At 25.1% G+C, this 24,218-nt stretch overlaps 2 protein-coding genes across 2 annotated transcripts in view; one reads left to right on the forward strand and one right to left on the reverse strand.

Moving 5' to 3' along the window:
* Nucleotides 1–24,218, forward strand: part of LOC105368259 (pseudouridine-metabolizing bifunctional protein C1861.05) — a 69,295-nt gene that overhangs the window by 8,902 nt on the left and 36,175 nt on the right. The gene's annotated exons all lie outside the window — the stretch shown is intronic.
* LOC105368258 (uncharacterized) overlaps nt 9,220–24,218 on the reverse strand; it is a 34,946-nt gene continuing 19,947 nt past the window's right edge. The window contains exons 2-6 of the mRNA XM_011507237.1: nt 22,468–22,835; nt 19,351–19,796; nt 15,385–15,795; nt 15,210–15,294; nt 9,220–9,651 (exon numbers count right to left, since the gene is read on the reverse strand). Coding sequence (XP_011505539.1) covers nt 9,320–9,651; nt 15,210–15,294; nt 15,385–15,795; nt 19,351–19,796; nt 22,468–22,720 — 1,527 coding nt within the window. The 5' untranslated portion in view covers nt 22,721–22,835 and the 3' untranslated portion in view covers nt 9,220–9,319. The remainder of the gene's footprint in view (nt 9,652–15,209; nt 15,295–15,384; nt 15,796–19,350; nt 19,797–22,467; nt 22,836–24,218) is intronic.

Raw genomic sequence — 24,218 nt, forward strand, 5'->3', positions numbered from 1 at the left:
ATGTAACGATGTGCAAAAATCTTAATATCTGTTGAAAACATTATTATTTGCTTTTCATTGATAGATTCTATTTGATCCCATATTTATTAAAAAATTCAAATTACGCATAAAGTAATGGATAATTTGGACCGAATTTGAGAAGTAGGACAACCGTATTAGATAATATTTGAAATATTCATATCTTATTTCTGCTTTCGCATTGTATGTAATATATTTATTTAAATATGTTTTTAAATATTGGAGGTTTTTTAATTATGTTTGCAGTTTGTACAAACTCAAAAGAAACTTTGCACAAATCCTTTTATTCATAATAATAATAATAATAATAATAATTTATAATTGACAATTGACAATTGCTTGGTATGATCATTAATTTGTATAAAAAATTATGTAATATTGTACACTTTTTTTGATCTGACATTAGTTTTATGTACAATTGGTGTTATCCGTACGGATGATTTTTGAATCATAATTTATCTACAGAACGATCAGTTAATATTAATAGAATGAATTATGCGTTGATAACGAATTATTATAACAAAAAAAAGTTTCCAATTAAAATCAATAATTTTATAAATAAATTTTGTTTATTATGCAAATATTAATAATAAATTTTTATTCATTTAATATAAGATTTGTTAGTTACTTATATCAATAATGAATATCGTATAGAATTATAATCGAAGTTTACAGATTATATATGTTTATTAATTAAAATTTACGTAAACCAGAAAAATATGATTCTAAATTTGTTATATAATGTATTGAAATATGAAAATATATATAACCAATTAAATAAATGGAATATTTTAATTAATTTCATAATGAATGGATAGAAGGTAATGTAGATGGTTTTGCGAAGTAGTTTACATAATAGATTCGTAATTTCGGACAATTACGTGAAATTTATATTTATTAAATAAAAAAAAAAAAAAAAAAAAAAAAAAAAAAAAAAACAAAAAAAAATACATTTTTAAATGATTTGTTTTATAGTCTTATTTAATATTATTTGTTATTTGAAGATATTTTTATTCCAAAAGAAGTTAAATTTAATATATTTTTAGATTTTTAGATAGATTTTGTAAACAATGATATGCTTTTAATAATACATAATAAGAGTTTTATAAATAATCAGTTTTTGTATTAAAGATTTATTTTACTTATACAATTCATTATATATATATATATATATATATATATATATATATATATATATCATTTTAACAATGTACTTGATGTTATAACATAATAAATACATATTTATTAATTAAATAAATATTGGTATTTCTGAAGAATTTTCCATGTGCATAAGTATAAACAAATGGAATTTGTCACATTAATATAAGCATTCTGAAAATGAAAAAGTACATTGTTAACTACAATTTAATATTTTTTACGCTTGTTTATAATACAATCTACATTCTTATATGTTTTGTCTAATATATTATTGTATAATAGAATTGTTATTATTCAACATAAAAGTTAAAATGAATAAAACTATATGATACAAGCAGGAAATTGATTTTTGATATTGATTATTTTGTTTCTAGAATCTTTTGTGGAACGAAGGTGAAGTGTGAGAAAAAGAGGTTCGTTATAATAGAATATGTAGGCACAATAAGTGCACACACATACACGTACAAATGCACTCGGGCGTTTAGCTAATACCTCACTGTCGTTCTAATTTCAATCGCTCTTTTAGTTCAAGTAGGATAAAGAAGCTCGCAATTGACTATTCCTCCTTTTTTTTTTATCCCCCTTCATATCCCTTCATCCTTTGCTCTTTGTATGTCTCTAACTCTAGTTTATTCTATTTATAGTAATGTGCACATGTTGCTAAGGTCATAGTTCAGCTATGGCTTGATGCGAGGAAAAATTCGAGGGTCTCTTTAGTCTCTTTAAATACTCATTGTCTGCTGGCGTTCTATAGAGTAGTCTGTGACAGCGCTTATTTAGCATGAACGAAAATCTAAACTCGAACAGCCTATTCTCTCTTTATCATATTCTTTGATTCATGTCATTCATTATCATTCATTATTAATCATTCGAACAAACAAATTATATCTTTAATAATGGATAAACAATTTAACTTTATAGATTGAGATAATTTTTTTTTACTACAATTGTTTTTTTTCTCTCTCTCTCTCTCTCTCTCACGCTAACTCGCCTACAGATTTCCGGTTGTTAAATAAAAAATGTATGAAAAAAATTATTTTCATCGGTCATAAGAATTTGTTTGTATGTTTATAATCTTGATTTGGCTTTATAACTTATCGGCTGAATGAATATTCCATTTTCTTTCGTAACACGAGGATATTAGTACTTTGGGCGCAATCCTTTTAAATCGAAGGCAGTACGATTATTATTTTTTAAACGAATACGTTAAAAGTTATCTATATATTATTTGAAACTCAAAACATTTTAATTTTTACATATGAACTAAAATATTTTAAATTATGTATTTTAAAATCGGAAAATATATGTTGGACATTTATATTGAATTTATTATAATAAATTTACATTAAAGAAATTTCATTGTTTAAAGGAAGAGATTATATAATGCATAATATAATGTAGATTTTGAACAAAAATTAAAAAGTTAATTCATTAAATGTGTTATTTCGCAAATGTAACGTTTATTGTAATTTATAGTTTATAGCAAGTACTTTCGATTAAAAAAGCAAGTGTTTTTATTAGGAAGCTCTGCAATATATATTAGAAGACATATTTAAGATAAAGAAAAAAGCAATTACATTATTCTCTCTCTCTCTCTCTCTCTCTCTCTCTCTCGCTCCTTTACACAAGCGCAAATTAAAAATTCATTCATAAATATGTAATTTTATGTAATAATGAGTAGTTATAAGCAAGTACCTTATATAAATGTCAAAAATACTATTTTGCACCGATAATCGATTAAGCTAGCCAATAGGCTTATCTCATCTACCTATTTTCGCAAACTCCTGGGATAGGTTAATAGGAACAATCAGTTGTATGATCTGAGTGGAAAAGGTGACGATGAGACGAGGAAAGAGATAGTATTGGTAATTGAACCGCAGTGAGTGACGAAGTGAGGTAAGGGTATCGCGACGCACGCCCAGCAACGGTGCTTTAACTATACCATAAATCAATACAAGAGACTACTTGCGCGCTAAAACTTACTGCAGCAATAAGATAATATCAATATCGATTGATGGTAGACTTCGGCACTACCTTGTCACAAATTTGCAAATACTTTTATAATGCATCTCTTTTTCGGAATTTATACGAACATAACTCGTTGATCGCAAGCTCTCCTCTCCGCCCTCATAAATCTTTATTCATAGCATATTTTCTAAACCTACCACCAATGCATAATTATATTAATTTTTCTCTAATCAATGCGTAACACTGCTACTCAAGAATAATTTTTTATGCACATTTCAAGAAAATAGGTAGCGATAATAATAACCGAACGCGTGAAATTAATAGAATCTGCCAATTGATAGTCAGTATTTGGCAATTCCCTCCCCCACTTCCAAAGTTTCTTGTATCAAATTCTACAAATCTCATTAATTATATATATATACATTATTTAATTTACCTTATGTAATAACAATATTACTTTATATTTAAATATATTGCTATTATCGAAAATAAATAAGAAATAAATTTATCAATATTATTAAGATGTTTTAACATACAAAAAAAAAATCTAAAAACTTAATAAATATAATTTTTTTTTTTTATATTTTTCATTTCTTTTTGTCAAAATACTATCTGCCTCTGTTCTATATAAAGTAATTTCATCACTATTATTATATGTTAAATATATATAACGCATCTTCAAACAAAACAAATGAAATACAATGGTATGTCAAGCATGTATAGTCTTTGCCATATTTACGTTAAAAACTTTTGTAACTAGAGAATATTTATTAACAAGTGGTAGACAGCTTTAATTTTAACATTATTTTCAAAGATTTTTAACTCTGTAATTAAAATTAAATAAATGGAATTGAGAAGAATTAGAAATTATTGCGCTACTTTTGTATACATTGTAATGACATTGTTAAAAAAGTAAAGTAAATAAATCGTTTATTTAATTACTATTAAAGTATTAAATCATATATAAAAATTTTCAATTAAAATTTATTTTTTAATTGTATTTTGTATGCATTTTGTAATTAAACAGGGAATAATGAAAATTTAATTTCTAAAAATGTCGAAAGAGTTATTATTAAAAATTATATTCCTGGAAATAAAAGATTACAAAAATGTTTAATAAATTATTTTAAAAATTTAATACAATTAATTACATTTCAAAGTATTAATAAAGTTGTACAAAATATTAAAAGAAAAAAATTTCTTCTTATTGAATATATTTAACATTTTCAATTAAAATCACTCGATAATTGGATGTATAAATTAAAGAACATGTTTATTGTACTTTTAATGATGATTTCATAATTAATTAAATAGGTACTTGAATGCTCAGCTTCGACGTTAGATTATTGCGATTTTGAGTATTATTGCATAATACCGAATCGAATCAATATTACTATGGAACGTATTATAGCTTGAAAATTTTAAGCAACTATATTGAAAAATAAAGCTATTATATGACACAAAATGATCGGTCAATGAATAAATATGATACTACTTATTTATTATTATATTGAAATTAAAAATCGAATTACAAATCTCGCGATAAAGATATTAAAAATTATTACAAAAAGAAAATATTTTCGTATATATATCTTGTTTTGTGCGATTTAATGAAGTTATTAAAAATATCACTAAAGTCGTTCGCGCTAATATGTTAATCATATTAATCCTACAGTGACATGTAAATGATAAAAATTCTAATTCCACGTTTCAATCAATGAAGGAATAATATAAGATCTTTTATGTATTATGATCAAAGCACAATGTATTGTTAAAATCTGCTTGGATTACGAATTATTTTTAAAATTTATAACGAATGCCTCTAAATTTGAATGTTTCTAAACATCTTGTTCAATTATATTTAATAAATCAATATATAAATACAATTTTTATTCGGTGCTTAATCGATAAATTACTTTTTCATAATCTTTAATTACAATATTTTATAATGTAACATCCAAGTTGTTCAATTCATTGAAAATATTTAAAAATTAGAATAAGGGATATTGTTATTTCTTTATTATAATTAATTTCTATGCCTCTATAATATAATAAAAATATATTATTTTAAACTAAAAATAATAAAATAATGATATATACTTATTACAATTTATAAATGGATATATATGGATTTATAAATAGATTTGCCTTTCATCGCCTGAAAATTTAAATATTTGTATTTATATATGATGTATGTTTATACACAATGACAATCATTATTCATTTACATTGTGTAGTTTAGAAATATTAATATCTTAGCTAACATAAATAAAAATCATTGTAATAATTGCTGATAATACATTATCATCACTATGATTTTTATAATATATATTATTAGTTGTTATTGTTATTTTTATTTTTCTGAAAGTATCTAAAAAATATTATATAATAAAAAATATTAATATTTTCTATATATGACATAATAATGGAAGTAACGAATAGGAAAGTAAATGTTTTTTCGTAACAATTTGTTGTCCTAATTGGTTATTTTGCAATCTTATATTATACGCATCTATGCAGTATATATGTGTTATGTGTATGTAAAGTTTTTATAAAAAGAACAGAAGTTGTTTTATGTGTTGTCCTAAAATATGCATTTGCATCGATACTATTAAATTATATGAATTTAAAAGATTATTTAAAAAATTATATTCTGTCTGTTAAATAGGGACGAATTACTTTCAGTCACTGATAGTAGCAAAAGTTTTTTATTATTATTTTACTATTATTTTCCGTCCCATTAGCGTTACCCCCCTTCCCCTCCTTTTTTTTTACCTAATTTTTTTCTTACAAACCAAATTTCACTTCGTTTAATTGTCAAATTCTTTTACTCCTTTAATATTTTGTTCCCTCTGCTGACGTTCTTAATTATACTTACTTTTTCAGTATATCTTTTTATCTTCGCTATATCCATTAATTATCTTATACTTTTATACATTATTCTATTAGATTCTACTTTTTACATTTTCTTTCATTAATTCTTTATTAACATTACAAGCCTTTTGAAAACAAAAATATTTATACAGAATATGTACTCATAGGTTACGTAACATACGAAGGTATATTCTCAGTCAATTAAATTTGTCGGTTTATTTATTGAAATTCTAACATTAAATTTCTGGTTTCCCCCCCCCCCCCTTCTAACTGTGTATCGTGTTTATCATCTATACATTCGATAGTCAATTCTACAGTCTTTTTTTTCAGTTCGGTACAGCAGTTTTTGAAGCATCATCTGTTGAAAATAATATATTACCTTTAAATATATCTATAATTACATAGTTTTTTCATCTTTTGTTTTAGAAAATAAAAGTTAAATTGTTTTTTAATATTTTAAGCGTACTTGTTATTTGAATAATATGTAATTAATAATTCTTAGCAAAAATTGTGTTAAAAAAAAGAAATAATAATTTGATTATTATCATTTATAAATAATATTTATCATGATAAAAAATAATTGCTTTATAGGCTAATTATTGTGTTAGATAGAAAATTATTTCAACAACTTTTATCAACATCTTAATTTCATTAAATTATTACGAAAATCATACGCTTTGGTTATAAAAATTTCTTATATAACTGAATCGATAGCATATTAGTCAATGTCATTGATAATAAAATTAAACGCGTGTTATCAGATAAATATTTCCTAATATTGTTTATGCCAATTTAATTTGATATTGTATAACTCATTTATTATTTACATGTATTCGTTTTCGGACCATACAAGGAAAAATTCAAATTATTCAATTGAATTGGTAACGTTTAATATTCTACAAAAATTCCATTTATTGTTATATATTTTTAACAGTTTGTTTATTTTTATTTGCTTTTATATTTTTTATCAAAGTAATTTTTTATATCTTGTAGTGGAAATAGTGTAAACAATGGAATATTTACACATTGATTTATGGTGAAAAATATTTTTGGTTTTGTGAAAGGTTTAAGCAGATAATAAATACACTTTTAAGAAACTCAAATCAATATGATATTGTGCTAGACTAAATTGTGATTTAAATAAGAACTTAATGCAATTCGTCGTTATTTATTGCCCTCTGCTGGTTCTGTCTATATATATATATATATATATATATATATATATATTTTTTTTTTTTTTAACGTTCTATGTATTGTTTAAATTGTAATCGATGAATATTCAACAATATCGCTCGTTCGTGACATATCTTTAAACTAAAAAGAGTTTCTTTTATCATAATTTTATGATGTAATTACTTTTTTGATAATATTTTATCTAAAACATATTGAATTGTGAAAACTTTCGTCTTACTTCGAACAACATTGATTTTCTGCAACCATGCAATTAATTTTCAATATAAACACTGGATATTTTATAAATTTATCTTCACAATCTAAAAAACAAGTACTCCGTCATATAACATCTTATCAGATATCTTGCATCAATATATAAATTCCTGTTTTATAGTTGTGTATTACCTTCACTTTTTGAAACTCTTATCAGTTCATAAAGGTTGAATTAAAGATTAAATTAGTTCATCGTAAAATTATTATAAAAAATCCATGTTTAAAATGAAGAAATCAAAATTATATTTAATGTTTAAACATTATATGCAAGTTTCATTTATAATTTATTAAATTTATTTGGTAATGTTAAAAATTATTAATAATCTGAATAATAAAATACTTTAAAAACGCATTGCGAGGATATAAAACTAGCAAGCTTATGTTGCTATATTTCCTATGTAACAATTAGTTTGAATTTGATTTAATCTATCTTAGAATATAATAATACTAAATTAAATTTGTACTAAATATCTAAAAAAATTAATACAAGACTTGTAGGTAAATGCACCACTGAATAACTTAAATTAAAATAATTAAAATTAAAAATCTTTTTATGGTGTAATATATATATATATATATATAAACATTCTTAATTTTTAATAAATAAATAATATGGCGCATAAGAAACGATAAGTATAAATTTAAATAATAACAAACTTTGAATAGTGAGTATGTCAAATTTTAAATAGTAAAATTTCTTATTAATTTACACATTGTAAGGTAATCGGAAAATTTTTAATAAAAAGTAACCGAACATTCGTCATATTATTAATGAATATTTTGAATATATATTAAGTTGATTAAGTATAAGAAGATAATTTTTCAGTATAAGAACATAGTTGGTAAATTTACATGATTATTAAAATGAATAATGTAAATGCTTCTACTGCATGGATTAAATAAATTGAAATATCGAAACGAGAAATAGAGATCATTATTGATTGTAAGAATAAAATGGTAAATTTTAAATACAAACAAAGTTTAAATCTTTTTTCACTTATTTGATACAAATATTAAATAAATATATACTTGAAAACATAATAACATTCATAAAAATCCTTTTCAATCAATATTTAACTATTATATTATGTGATTTATTCACGTAAGATTAATTGAGATTCTATGATATTAGTGCTTGTGTAATTGTATTAACAAAAATAATAATAACAACAAACATAAATTTAATTAATTGTTAATAATATAAATTAGATCATGCTTCATTGGTGCATTTACCTTGAATAATGTAATTACATTAATGCTTAGGAACGATGCACTTTAATTCAGCCACTAAATACTAAGACATTTTTATAGAACATGGCACATTATTTGAGCAATTTTCTCAAAATCTATGATGTGGCCATTTGACAAACTAAGCTGTCTATATGTATACACTTATATACATTTACATATGTATATTTTTCACTTTCTATAAGCTGCACTTTTTCACAAATAAAAAATTAATTAGTTCAGTGCATTCATTGAATGTTGTATTGCACGTAGTCATTTGAGCTACTCAGTTGTTGAGTATTCAGTTCTTTTTAAACTTAACGAATCTCAACTTGTAGGATTAGCAGCTGCAGTAGTAATGTTGATAGTGGTGGTTGTCATACTTAATTACAGAGAGGGGGAGGGGAGGGGAAGAGAGAGAGAGAGAGAGAGAGAGAGAGAGAGAGAGAGAGAGAGGGAGTGAGAAACAAAAGTCACATAACGCACAATTTATTCGTTGATTTGTAGTGGGCTCGTATCGTCCGTAATGTCCGGACGATTAGTTTTAGATGGTTCGTAGTGTTGTGGGCCGATTGCGTCTTGTATTGAAGTGAAAGCAGCTACTGTTCGTGCGACATAGCCTCCATAGTCAAGTTCGTTTGAATTGTTGGCTTGGGGTTGTTGCTTGGGCGCTCGAGGATCCATTGCTTGGATTACCCATCGTCGTTGCAACAGTATTATTGCCATTGGAAAAAAGTAATCGTCTGTTGAATTCGCACATCTCGTAATTATTGTTGCCGTTACTTTTCTCACGAATTGCGGCTGTGGAGTGATGCTGTGCTGGAGGTGTTGACTCCTCGAGAATGAGAGCGCAGTGGCTATTGGTATCACTGTCAGCTCCACCATCCTGTAAACTGCCACCTAGCAGTGGATGTTTGCTATTCGTGCAATCCTCTGTCTGTACAAACAGGGCAGTTGTACCTGTAACGATTCACGTAAGCGTTAATCGCATTCTACATACATAAATCAATTAAAGACGAATGTTCAGCACACACGTTTCTCCTAAAAATGAAATCATTCGAATTATTATGCTTAGAGTGAAGTCTGAAATCTATTAAAATCATATTATTATGGCATAAATTAAAAAATACAAATGAATTTCAAGTTTAAATTAGCTTATGAATTATAAATTTAGGTAACATTTTCGCTTTCTTCTTCAACTATTTAATGTTCAAGCAACCTAAAATGAAACTAAAATTAAATTTAACTCTTGAGGAAGTTATTTTTATTATTGAAATTTTAAATATATATATTACATTTTATATATCACATTTTCAACAGTTTAATTATTAAAGTGAGCTACTGTCATTTTTTTTAAAACACATGTTTACAAACATTACAACTTTCCTGTTATTATCTTTTTCATTACATTTAGATTATTTGCTTAAAGTGTTTCTTTATATTTAATTTCTAAATGGTGACGAATAAGGTAGATATAAAAGGTTTATAAAGCACGACTGTTCGACTTATTTAATTGGAAGTTGTTTAACCTAATAACAATTCATAGAAAAATTATATTGTGGATTAATAGGTAATAATTCTAAGATTTTTCCTTGACTTACTAAAATGAAAAGTAAATCAATTTTATTTATTGAACAAATAAAATAGTTTAAAACAGTTATATAAATATTAAAATTATAATTCTTACATACAAATTCTGTTCTGACAAAAAATTTCGTATAAATAATGATATGAAAGAGTCCATAAAGATGTGTACTAATCATATAACAAAATTAAAAAAAAAAAATAAATAAACCCATTGGTAAGAATGTAATAATAAATAATAATATAAAAAAAAAAAATAAAAAATAACAGTTAAACAATAGTATAATAAAAACAGAAAAATAATAGTAAAATAAAAATTTGTAATATAATAATATTTAGAATTCTATTCAAATAAAAAATGAGAATTCAATTATGAAAACGTAATTTTAAAACGACCATTTAAAAATAAAACATTGAAAGTCTCATAAAGTCACATTAAAAAGTTTATATTTAAATTGTCGAATGAAAAACAAAATATGAGTAATGAAAATTTGATCAATCGAGTGAATAGAAGCCGGTGATTCAATAATGCCATATATTAATAGTTAAATGTTAACATAAACAAATTTAAATTTTATGAAAATACAATAATAGAATTAGAAAAAAATTATACTATAAATAATATTTCAAATAAGATTGAGATTATCTTCATTCACTACATGTAATGGATGTCTTATAAAGGATTTTATGAAGTAGTAAAATTTACAATAGAACAAATAAATTGATATTAGAGTAATATAGAAAAGGTAGAAATGCAAAATTACAAACTGACAAATACCGTTACATATATATATATATATATGCCGAGGCGTAAATTATTAGATCAATTGTGACATATATAAAAGTCAAAATAAACTCAAATGAGCCTTAGAGAAGAATTAAATATTGTAAACGTAGTATAAATATTAATAAAGATACATCATAATAGAATATTTGTAATATATACAAATTGAATCTTAAAAATCTAAGATATTAGGTAATGATTTATAAATTGTTTTTTACGATTCTTTTACAAATTTACGATTAAATTTAATGATAGAATTTAAGTAATTTGGGAAGCAATATATACGTTAATAAAATATTAAATAAATTATTTATTCCAATTGCTCATACGCATACACGCACGCATAGACATATTTAATAAAAATAATAATACTTATATAAAATTTAACAATTTAAATAAACAATGAAAAATTAATTTAATTTTTTGTTTACCTTCTAATTAATTAATTAATATTTATACTTAGTAATTAATTTATATAAAAATATTTAACCGATAAAAATTATATATCAACGTGATTTATTGATTATTAAAAAATTAAATTATTAATTGCAATAAATTTTTAGTTATATCAAACAAAACATTTTATTTTATACTTATTATTGAATAATATAAATACTATTATTGTAAAGAAATTGGAATTGGAATTGGAAAACAATCCTAAAATTTTTCATATTTTATTCTAAAAGATTACAGAATGCATTTCTATATTAAAGATGATAATGTATTTATAAAAGTTGTAGATTAATAATAAAATTTTTATTCAACTTGCTAAAGAATAATTTGTTGAATTAAATAATTATTCCCGATAAGATGGAGGTTTTTAAAAATAATTTGTAAATTTAAAAATTTCATTAATATATTTTTATTTCAATTCACATAAAATTAATTAAGCTTATAATAAAATAATTAGGTCTTGAAGTTAATAATTTATTGGTAATATCTTAAAATGCTTGATATAATATTCAACTTTCTAATTTATCAAACGCATAAATTTATTTATTTCGAATATATTTTTATGTAATTTTTGGATTTATATACTTCAATATGACATTCAGTTTATTGCATTTAGAATAAAAGAGATTTAAAACATTAAATATGACAAAGTAAAAAATTTGAATTAAGATCACATTAATTGTAAGATAATTAATTATGTCTCATATAAAGTCTATAGAGAATTATTTTTCAAACTATTATTAATATATAATTAAAAGACTTTGAACTGATCTTATAAATTTTCCTCTAATGCAAGAAAAATCTTTAATTATAAATTATTTTAAAATTAGGGCACAGTAAAATTTTTATCATCTTAAAATTATAATTTAAAACAAATATTTCATTGGCTTTTATCATAAATGCAATTTATGCATATTAAATTTAATAGAGAGACTCATTTTACATTTTTAATGAATATATTAATTTTTTACTTTATAATCAAATACATTTCAGCTGGTTGATTAAGATATACACGACATTCGAATCAATGATATATGATTCGCTAATTTATTGAAAATAATACAAAATGACATATTATATTTATTTAATACATCGTAATTGATCTCGGAATGTCAAAGTTTTGCTACATATAAGGAAGTTAAGAAAAACAAAAAAAAACAAAAAAACAAAAAAACAAAAAAAAGAAACAAAACAAAAACAAAACATAAGTTAATAGAATAAAAGATTTAATTTTTTAATCTTTATGCCAGTAAAGGCTGTAATATGAATAAAACTAATTACGATGAAAACAATGAATGATAATATTGGTATATAACAGTTTTGATGACGTTGAGTGAAACATGACCGAATTAAGCATGAGCATTTATAAAAGGACGAAGTGGGATGGACATTATAGTGAGATATTAGAGAGTGGGATATCAGAGCGAGAGTGAAAGCGTTGTGATTATTTCGTAAAATCATCTCGCCCTTAGCTAAATACGTCTAGTTTCATTTAACTCGCGACACATTTCAAAACTAGAACAATGTCTCATTGTCAGAAGCGTGGCGAAGTAAAATGAATAAATGGACTTGGGCGTACGTTCCGATTCCGCGGAAGAGCATTGAAAATCATGGATGATAATCGGGAACGCGGGAATTTTCTTCAAAAAATTAAAAAATATGAATAATACGAGCCGAACAACTTACGTCAGCGAACGAAATTTGCAACGCGCTAAAAGAAATTATGGCTCGTCTCTAAAAAGTAACGCGCATGCTCTGGCAAATAATCATGCGACTGTTCGGCTTTGAGTTCAACGGGATTATTGCTTTCATTATTGGAATGGCTTCTTTACTGTTATTATGGCTAAGGGATTTTTTGATAAAATTGCTTCGTGCAGCTTTGCTTTATCGAGCGCATTATTAGTTCTTCCCAATTTCTGATTTCACTATCAATCCTATTTAAGCAATATAATCTGACATAATTATAAAATAGTCATTATACATTCTGTTAAAACAAAGATTACTATCTTTTATCAATAAAGCTGTAATGGATTTTAGTTTCGATACATTTTACAAACACATGTATAATTGGGAGGCTATATGGGTGTTAATAATCTTTTCGAATAAACATATCTGTCATTATTTTAGATATTTTAGTTACCTGAAAAATGTTTAGCGTAATTAAAAATTTTATGTAACTTTAAAATAAAAGATCCTCATTATATCTTAATCATTAAAAATTGAATTATGGAAATAGAATAAATTAATAATATATAATATGCTTGTAATTTTTTATGCAATAAAAAATATGTATGTTAATGAATAGCATAATAAAAAATCTCTAAGTACATATAAAGTTACGTACATATGAAAATATTATTTTGTATACACATTTGATTTTTATTTTAATACAACAAAAAAAAAAAAAAAAAAAAAAAAAAAAAAAAAAAAAAAAAAAAAAAAAAAAAAAAAAAAATTTTACAAAAAAAAAGTATTTAAAACATTATTTATTATCTTTTTATCAAGCAGTTATGAACATTTGTCATTACTACAATAAGCATTAATTAATATAAATATAAATGGCAAGGACATAAATTTAAGGAATTTTTTTTTTGACATTTCATACGTTATTAGTATATAAACATAAATTTTTAATTTTGAAATTTTCAAAAGTTTTATTTGATTAAATTACTTAAATGAAAAACAATATTTTATAAAAATATAAAATATTAAAATATTATATTCTTTTAAAATAAAAAATTCTCTAAACTGTATTAAATAATTTAATTGTAATTAATATTATGTATCTGATTATACATTTCAGAATTAAATATTTCAGTATTTAAAAAGTGACACATATGCGTATAATTGATATGTAATTTAATAATGGACGGAGAATTTGTATCTTTGGTCTTAAGAAATGCTATCTTCTTAATTTAGCAATTTACAATTTATTCTTTTACAGTTAATTTAAGATTAAAAATTTGTTTATGTTTCTTATTGTCGTAATAATTTACTATTCAAATTTTTAATTTTTAATACAGAAAGGCTGCATCTCTCTTATCCATATTTAACTTCGGTGATTTAATTAACCTTTTATCGTAGAATTCAAAATATATAAGACAAAACTTTCTACGCGATAGCAACGAAATCGATATGAATATCGATAACTTCATTCCTGACGCGATTGTTTCATAACTTAGGAACTATTGTTTTTGAGTGTATTTTTTTTTTGTCGTTTGGTTGTTGTTGTTGTTGTTTTTTTTTTTTTTTTTTTTTTTTTTTTTTTTTTTTGAGATTTGAGATATGTTGGTCATATTATATTGTAATATACTATTAACATTACGTCTATTATCATATTGTAAACTATATGTTATAATTAGTACATACAGTAAAGTATCGAATTAAATGTTTAAAAGAAATAAAGAATAAATTTATTGACGAATAATAACTTCATAACATTAGTTTGTAAAATTATTAAAAAAATTTATCAAATCTTAATTAATTGATTAAATGTTAGCAAAGATATACGGATAATAAAATTAAAGGACTATTAATAAAGTGTAAAGTATGCGTTGTATATTAATTAATTTGTATCACTTAGTATGATGTTGAGCTTGAAGGAAATTTTTACAGCTGGATGATATGCGTAAAATAATTTCATAATTTCTTTTGAGTATGATTAAAAGATAAAAGAACTTTGTTGAGAATAACTTACCAGGCGTGGAGTGAGTTGTTACAATAGGGAGAGTTGTTCTCCTAGCAATATTGCCGTTGTTTATGGGTATTTCCATGAGCTGCTGCTGCTGTTGTTGTTGCTGCTGCTGCTGTTGTTGCTGCTGCTGCTGCTGGGACGAAGTTAGGGGCGTTTGACCTATACAAAACGACTGCACAAAGGGCACCGTTGCTGGTGGTGGTTCCTTGAGTAATCTAATCTTCTGTATCATCTCACGGATCTCGTAACGTAATATGCCCAGAAAACAGAGCTTAGTAAAAGCTATGACGCAGAAACCAAGAACGAAGAGCAGATCTGCCGTCTTTCTAAGCCAATGCACAAGTTGCTCCTCGCAGCCCTGACTGTGCGGCTCTTGGCAAGGCTCGTCCGACGTCAGGTTATTGCTTTTGCTGTCACTGATGTTGTTTTCCGAACCAAGGCTCGGGGTGGATATCGTTGCCCTCGAGGAGCAACAGCTCTGCGGCCAGTGCGAATCAAAGTCTAAGGGGCCCGTTATGCCGCAGCATGAGAATTCCCGCTGCAGTTGGTCCCACTGCTCACTGAACCGCGTTTCCTTGCTGTACTCTACCTGCAATGAAGCTCCATGAATTTTTAGGATCCTTCGTACATGAGATACCTCGTATACGGCTATACTGATCTTCTGTGATTTGCAACCAATGACTATATATATTTAATTTTTACTAATTATTTTTAATTATTTTCAAGCTCATGCCCGAGAAATCACGTCTCTTTTTAGCTGTTTGTTTCTTGCACATTTTCCCATTTTAATAATCCATTATCTTTTAAAATGTTAATGTTAGCGAGACTATTGATTGACAATTAATTTAAAAAATTGCAAGTAAATATATAAACGACGTTTTAAAATTAATAAAATTCCGTTCAAAGAGTTATTTATTAATATGTTGCAAAATATATTTGTAAAACTTATATTTATAATTATTATAATGGTAATCATTTCAATTGTTGCATGTGTCTTTCAAAGTAATTTATAACTCCAAAAAATATATTATATTGCAAACTTCAATTTATTAAAGTATCGACAATAAATTAAAATAATTATTTCTGAAATTATACAAATAAAAATATATTTATAGACGTACGATTAAACAAAATATAATATGATTTTATATTAAATTGCAAAACATTTTAAATATTATTTTTAAATTATATTTTACAAATAATAAGACAATATTTTGCAGTTTAGGACGTATCCAATGTTTAATTATGTATTTCTTTACAGAATTAAAAATCTATATGATTTTTAAATAAATACAAATTTTTTACATATTACTTCGATTATAAAGTATCAATAATATTTCTCTATTTGTGCTTTTATAACAAATTATACATAATACTGATATTTTTTCTATAGACTGAAATTTATGCTTAAGAAATACTTAGTAGTTTGATAAATATATTAACTTTTGTTCATAAAGTTGAAAAATATTTGTATAATATTTTATAATATTTTATTTCTTAAATATATTATATAAAAGTTCAATTCTTAGTAGATTTAAATTTATAGATTGTATTAATAGATTCAAATTCTTTTTAAGTAAAAGAAAAAATCAAAACAAAACAAAAAAAAAAAAAAAACAAAAAGAAAAACAAAAACAAAAACAGAACAGTAAACGCTAAATTTTGAGTATATATAAGAAGTTTTCATCAGAATCTGTTATAAATAATTTATTATGATTCGCTTCAATTGTGAAAATTATTTTTTTTTATTTTTCATTCTTCATATATATGAAAGCTTCGATAAAGCCATTGCTCATAATCATGAATTATTGAAAGTCAAAGTATTAAAATTTTATGATAATTAAAATTATTATTCGTGAATAGTCGTTACATTAAAATATGTGATTGTGTAATTTATTTAATTTTGTTTTTATCATATTAAATTTTATTAATAAAAAGGCAAAGGTATTTATAAGTAGCAAATACATAAATATTGTATGTATTAAAAATAAACGCAATTTATTATCGTGACTTATTAATATTTGATTAAATTTATTTTAATTTTTTTTGTTGGTTTTTTTTTTTTTTTTTTTTTTTTTTAATTATAAACACTGCCTTATATTAATTAACTAGAGTCCGTAAAAGTCGTTAAATATAATTTACTCATCGCTCATACCCAAAATATAGTAAAAAAGCTAAATGACCTGTTACCAGATACATTACGATAAATGTAGAAAAATTGGCGCAATAAAAAGTTATCGATGCTTCTACGATAGTTACAATAAAATCAATAGAATGTTAGATAGATTTTCCATTCCGCACAATCTGGAATAGCCGTTAAAGAACAATTGTTTAAGCCGCCACTGGATGTTCATGCTAAAATATAAATTTCGATCATCGATCCGATTCCCGTGACAACATTAAAACAAATGTACATAGTCAATATTAATTTTGCAAGATGCTTCATTACTTTCAGCAACCTGTCCAATATTATATTCTACATTTATTCAAAAGTACGTGAATTTTCACCAAATTAATTATAAATTTTTTATTTCTCTAAAGAAAAAACGTATTTGTATTTTTTCCTTTAATTTTGTAATTGCTTGGTATTGCAAATTGGCAGGTGTTATTGGCATTTTATTGTTAATTTATTTTTGCTTTTTCCTAGAGTGTGAGCTCACTAATTAACTTGCTGACGGTCAAATAATTCTTATTATACGTGATTTTCTAAATCTGTGAATGATAAGCCATCGTGTAAGAATATATTTTCAATTATAATTGTAATAAGAGAATAATAACCACACGATAGCTAATAATATTTATTGAATGGTATTTATTATATCAATGATTTTTCTCAGATTTTACAAGAGGGGCAGAGTGAATTCGATTAAAAAAAAAAAAAAAAAACACTTTGTTTATTTTCTATACTTTATATTTTAAACAATAACTTCATACAGAATTTTTTTTTCTTCGCTTTATATCGAGTATTTTCTGTTTCAATGCAAATTAATTTTAAACAATAACTTCATACAGAATTTTTTTTTCTTCGCTTTATATCGAGTATTTTCTGTTTCAATGCAAATTAATTCATAAAAAATGTATTAGATTATAAAAATAAATGATGTGTCGAACAGTGTATTTAAATTCATAAATTGAATATCAGTGGATTTAATTGAAATTGTTTTTACATTTACATGCACATTGTTTCGTATTATTTGTGATTTTAATGTAAGAGTTTTAAATACGTAATAAAGGTTACGAGAACAATAATGTCAATGATATAATCTAATCTGTGCTTTTAAATGATATTGTAATTGTTAGTGGTTGGTAGTTTTATGTTGAAAAGAAATTTTAAAAATAATTTAAAGGTGCTTATTAGTCAGGGTAGAGTAGAGACAAAATATTTTCATTTGTTTCTCTGCTGTTTTGCATGAGTTACTCGCGACAAGACATTACCATATAGTCATTAGAGAATTATGATAAATCATTCGGGGAAAGGTGTTTAGTTTAATTAGAATAGCCGAACCGAAGCCAGACGGCGGCCAACGCTTACTTTCTTCCTTACTTAGGCACATGTTACGTAAAATAAGAAATATTTTTCTCCTTAACATTTTTAACCGTACAATTTTATTATATAGACAATATACATATCAACCCGTATTCAGCGTCAATTAATTGCATTAATTTTTTTAATTCTTTAGATAATTACGTACTTTTGAGCGTTCAATAGTTTTTATTTCAATCCATTGATGAATAAGATTATCGATTAAAATTTTATTCATCAATCGATATACGGAGTTTCACTCGTACAGTGATTTCGGTTCTCTTATCTGAATCTTTAGGAACAAAAATATCAAAATACCTTGAGAAGAATAAATAAATCGTTGATTTTTTTTGTAAATAAAAAATGCATTGTTCGTGTAAAATTATTACAACGTGTGAAAGTCTACCGTATGTTGCATGGACAATAATATTTGGAACATAAGCCAATTTTATAAATATATGTATATCCGTCGCATTGACAAGGTTTCACTACTATTGCCTTTATTATTGATAAGCCTTCGCTATTGCCTTCGCTATTGCCATGATAAGCCTCAGCACTTAGATAAGAGATATTGATGGTCCTCGAGCTGCAGGTATTTATTGAAATAGCCGATGGACATACCTGTAGTCGCAGCCTCAAACTCGGTCTCAGATCAGCGCGCATCCTCTCGAAACGGAAGACCCAGGCGACGCCAATGACCGCGTCTCCAAAGAGGAGTGCAAGGAGTAGCAGCCAATATGCGTTGAGGAGCTTAGCGCTGAGTCGACGAGCGGCTATGCAACCGAGCAGCTGTACAAGGCCAAGCTGTACGGCAAGGGCGAGGTAGGCATAAAGGGCCGTTGGGTCGTAGGCTCGGGGTACACCTGGGACGAGATAGCGTCTTGGATCTCCGGAGAAGAGGAGCGTACGGGAGACCGCGGCAGCAAATCCGACCGCACTGCCCAGCAGGACTATGTTACAGGCGTAGATCCACAATCGATAGTATCGCATTGCGATGCTACCCGGCGCCGGACCTCCGCGACTCCCAGGTGACTTGTTCCACGCGCCTCCTGCCCCACACGCTGACGCTGAAAGCACCAAGTCCACTCCTCATTATCAGGTCCTCTGGCGACTGTTAATTGCTGCCAAAATGCAGTAGCCAAGTTTAGTAACTTAACTGTTACGCATGCGAGTCTCCTAAGCTCGTCTCGTAACGGATTATTCAAAGTTCATTCGACTTTTTTGTCTTAACGTTTACGAGCTTCTACGATTGTCTTCTACGACTCGTTATTACTCATCCCGGATCTATCACTATCCCACCTATAAAGATCTTTACTATAAAAACAATTTATCTTTATTAGTAGGCCGTTAACTTTTCATCAATTATGCGGTCTTGCACGATCTCTTGTCTTTGTTTAATTATTAAAACTTATTGTCATATTGTCTTATCCGTACAAACTTTGTCACTATCACTAACGCGCAATATATTTTGACAATTAAATAATAAATCAATTGCAACGTATATTTCTTATATGATAAGAAATATAATTAATATTATTCTCGTTATTATTATTATTATTATTATTAGTATTGTTATTATTATTATTATTATTATTAATAATATCGACATTTATTGTGCCATCTTAATAAATTTCAACAAGTTTTACAAATGCAAAGTAACCTTAATTCTGAATCGAAGATAATGAAAATTTTAGCATTTTTATACCATAATCTTAATTGTTTAAAAAAAAAAAAAAAAAAAAAAAAATCAAATAAAAAATAAAATAAAATAAAAAATAAAATAAAATTAATAATTAATCGTAAAAACAGTTTCACGTGCTTAATTATTTATACACTGTGTTATACTTATTTACCTAACATATACAAATTTACATTTATCAGGATGTCTATTTATCACTTATAGCTATTAATTTTGCAGCTTATACATATCGAAATAATCTGTCACTTAAAAAATGTATTTAGTTTCAAGAAATTTTCACGAATATCAAAATATTTTTAATATAATATAAAAAAAATTAAGTAAACATTGAGTAGTAAAAATTAAGTTATTAAGTTAATATTTTATTCTATACGGTATTCTAATTTTGATATTTTTCAACATTTATCGCCTTACATATATTCTTATAAATTCTATAAAAAAAATTTTCTAGTTTTTAGCAACTATTTAATGGTCAACGAATATATAATATATAGTAGTAACCTGTAAATAATTGTAACGCCTATTGAATGATCTTAATAATTTTCAATTGCCATTTTATTTTTAGTATTTTTAATCTTTACTTTATTTATGCCTTTGGCACGTGAAATTGTTTGTATTTATTTCACTATTCGTAAAATATATATAATTTTTTCATTTTACTTTAGAATGTTGTACTATAATAATCATAATTACTATCGTTATTAAAAAAAAAAAAAAAAAAAAAAAAAAAAAAAAAAAAAATCATAGGCTTCGAAAATTGAGGGATTAGAATGAGTTATTAGCATGACATGTAAAGTAAAGTAAACAATGGATCATTATGAGCTAATAATCATGCAATAGACTGCTTATAGAATTATAAAAACAAACATATTTCATACTCTATGACTATAAAAATTAAATTTCAAGTCAATTATCAAATATTCTATAAATATTGATTCATATTGAAAAAGTTTAAATATTTTAAGTGCAATCCTAGTTTCAATAAACAAAAATTAATTTATTCAAAATTTTTAATCGGCTATATCAAATTAGATGGCAATGAGTCAATTGTTTATAAATAAATAGCGATCCAATATTACGTTAATTCTTTACCATAAAATTTGAACTAATTGATATATCCATTTCGTGTTTATTATAATTTTTTGTTATCTTGTTTAACTTACTTTTCTTTCGTCAATAAAAAAAATTAAACATATTCTTATCAATATCATTTCAAATTAATTTGCTATTTTGCTTATCAGCACAATAAATTTCAATAATTTCTGATATATATGATACAAGATCATACGTATCGAATATCTAGGATTGAAAAATATTTAACTGTTAAAAAAAAATTCATTTTGTTTCTAAAACATTCTTTTACTTAAAAAAAAAAAAAAAACATACTTAAAATTATTCAAAAATTGTCAAAAAATTCTTTTAACTAAATAACGTATTCATAATAAGATATCGTCTTGAATAGTTATTTAATTTTACATTATTATTTCATGATATTTTAAGAATATCATAATTTTTGTTCACTACATTTATATATTGAAAATTTTTATTTCAATTATTTTACAATTTCTTATGGTTTTTTTTTATTTATTTATTTTTTTTTTTTTGTTTTTGTTTTTTTTTTTGTTGCAAAATTTCTGGAAAAAAAAAAACAAAAAAAAAAAAAGAAAAGATTCTTATCTTCCTAATTTTTGTAACTGATGCGAGAGCATGATTTATTTAACTTTAAATGTAAAAAATTTGAAAGTTTTTTGACTCCAATGTCGAGACATTGCTAAAGGCTCATTAAATATCGTTTGCCGTCTTATAGAAATCTTTTTAAATATGTTATATTTGTGGATAATCAAACATTTTTTGGCTAAATAGTTGTTAACGTAGGAGAATAGGCATTTATATATTTATAATTTGACTGTATAGAACTCGTTAATTGATTTGAAATTGGCCTAAATAGAGATTGATTTTGGGTATACACATTATTCTAGCCTTTATTTATCGACATTTGGTTCGAATTGAGCCGAGGTATATAATAATGGATATAATACCTGATCCACAAGTACTGCTTCGTCCAATGATTGCAACGTTTTTACGCTCAGTGCTCTCTCCGGTATCGGTATTGTTGATATTGATGTTGTTGCTATAAGTATCGTAGCCACTACTCTCACATTCGAGTTCTGTGTGTTCCTGAATGTCAAGGAGGATTAGGAATGGCGGCTCGTTGCTATTATTATTGTCGGCTGTCTTCTGGCTATACGTCAATTGCGGGGTGGCGGAGCGTTGCAGCAGCATCACCGTCATACTATAAGAACTCCCTTAGCTCGTGCTTCTTTCGATGATGTTTTTATTCTCGGCTTCGCGGTTTCGACTGGCAACCGAATGCACAATCAATGCTTAGTACTGATCACGCAATATTCTGAAACAAATCGGTTACGTATGCTGCTTTAGCACGATTTTCTACTTTCATAATGTCTTTACACTTATTTCTTTGTTTTTCTATTATTAAACGATTTTTACCGTTCAATCGCTTGACATTTAATTTATTATATCAGCCTTGAATTTATTTGACCAATCTAGTGTATGTAAGTCTATAATTGTTAAATTTAAAATTTTATTTTAAAACTAATCGCAAACTTTAGATGTGAATAAAATTCGTCATATTTTAAAGGATTGGCTGAAAGTTTAGTAAACAATAAATACTTCAATTAACTTTTATCCTTGAACGATACCACAAAAATTAATTGCTTGATGGTACAGCAGTTTCGTAACGACTTAAATGAAGAATAAATTTGCTATTAAAATATTAAAACTAATACTTAATGATAAATATTAAATATTTTTTATTATTATTATTAATATTATTATTAATTTTTTATAAAAGGCGATAGGATTTGTTCCAAAAAACTTTTTAACAAAATTCCGTTAAACTCGATTTTTTTTTTTTTTATCTAAATTAAAGATTATTGTATAAATACATTTTGTCAATATGGCGAAGAAATTTCTTAATAAATTGCAATGAAAATAATGGAAATAATTAAGTAACAAATACATATTTTTATAAATGTATTTTAGTTTTAGAGAACGAATTTTAAGAATTAAGAGAAACGTAGATAAGATTTTAAATAGCCTATGAATAAAGAATTTTTTTTTTTCTTTATCTTTAATACATTAAATTAACACCTACTTTTACACAATTACTTTTATGGCATTTACAAGCAACTCGTGAAAAAATGTTATGCGGTACGTATAGGCCTACTTATCGTAATAATTATCCAATCCGACCTTAATACACATAATGTTTATAATCAACATAGGTTTTGTGAATCCATTATTATGTATACCCATGTGAATGTCTACAGGAGTTTTGTAAAGCAGCTTTCGAAACAATAAATGTGCTTATAATATTTTTTAATAAATTATCGATTGTCATTATTGTATTTTTAGTAATCTTCGTTCATAAAAATTTAATAACTGCTTGTCTATTTATATGGAAGCTACATATTTAATAAAATAGAGAGAAAGAAACGAGAATAATTTCTCAGGCTTTCACTTTAACATAAATTTAATGGATTAAGAAGATAAATTAATAATTATTTTAAGGTAAGATTAGGATAAATTAAATTAATTTTATCTTATCTTAATAGGAGAGAGTGAAAAATGAAATGCAGAAATGAAAAATTCTTAGGAAGTGATTGAATAGATTTATAAAAATCTTTTCTTTTTTTTTTTTTTTTTTTTTTTTATTTTTATTATTTTTTTTTTTATATAGGTTTTATACTTTTTGAATTTTTTAAACTGA

This window comes from Ceratosolen solmsi, unplaced genomic scaffold (genome assembly GCF_000503995.2).
Source record: "Ceratosolen solmsi marchali unplaced genomic scaffold, CerSol_1.0 scaffold6, whole genome shotgun sequence".
In the NCBI taxonomy this organism is placed as follows: domain Eukaryota; kingdom Metazoa; phylum Arthropoda; class Insecta; order Hymenoptera; family Agaonidae; genus Ceratosolen; species Ceratosolen solmsi.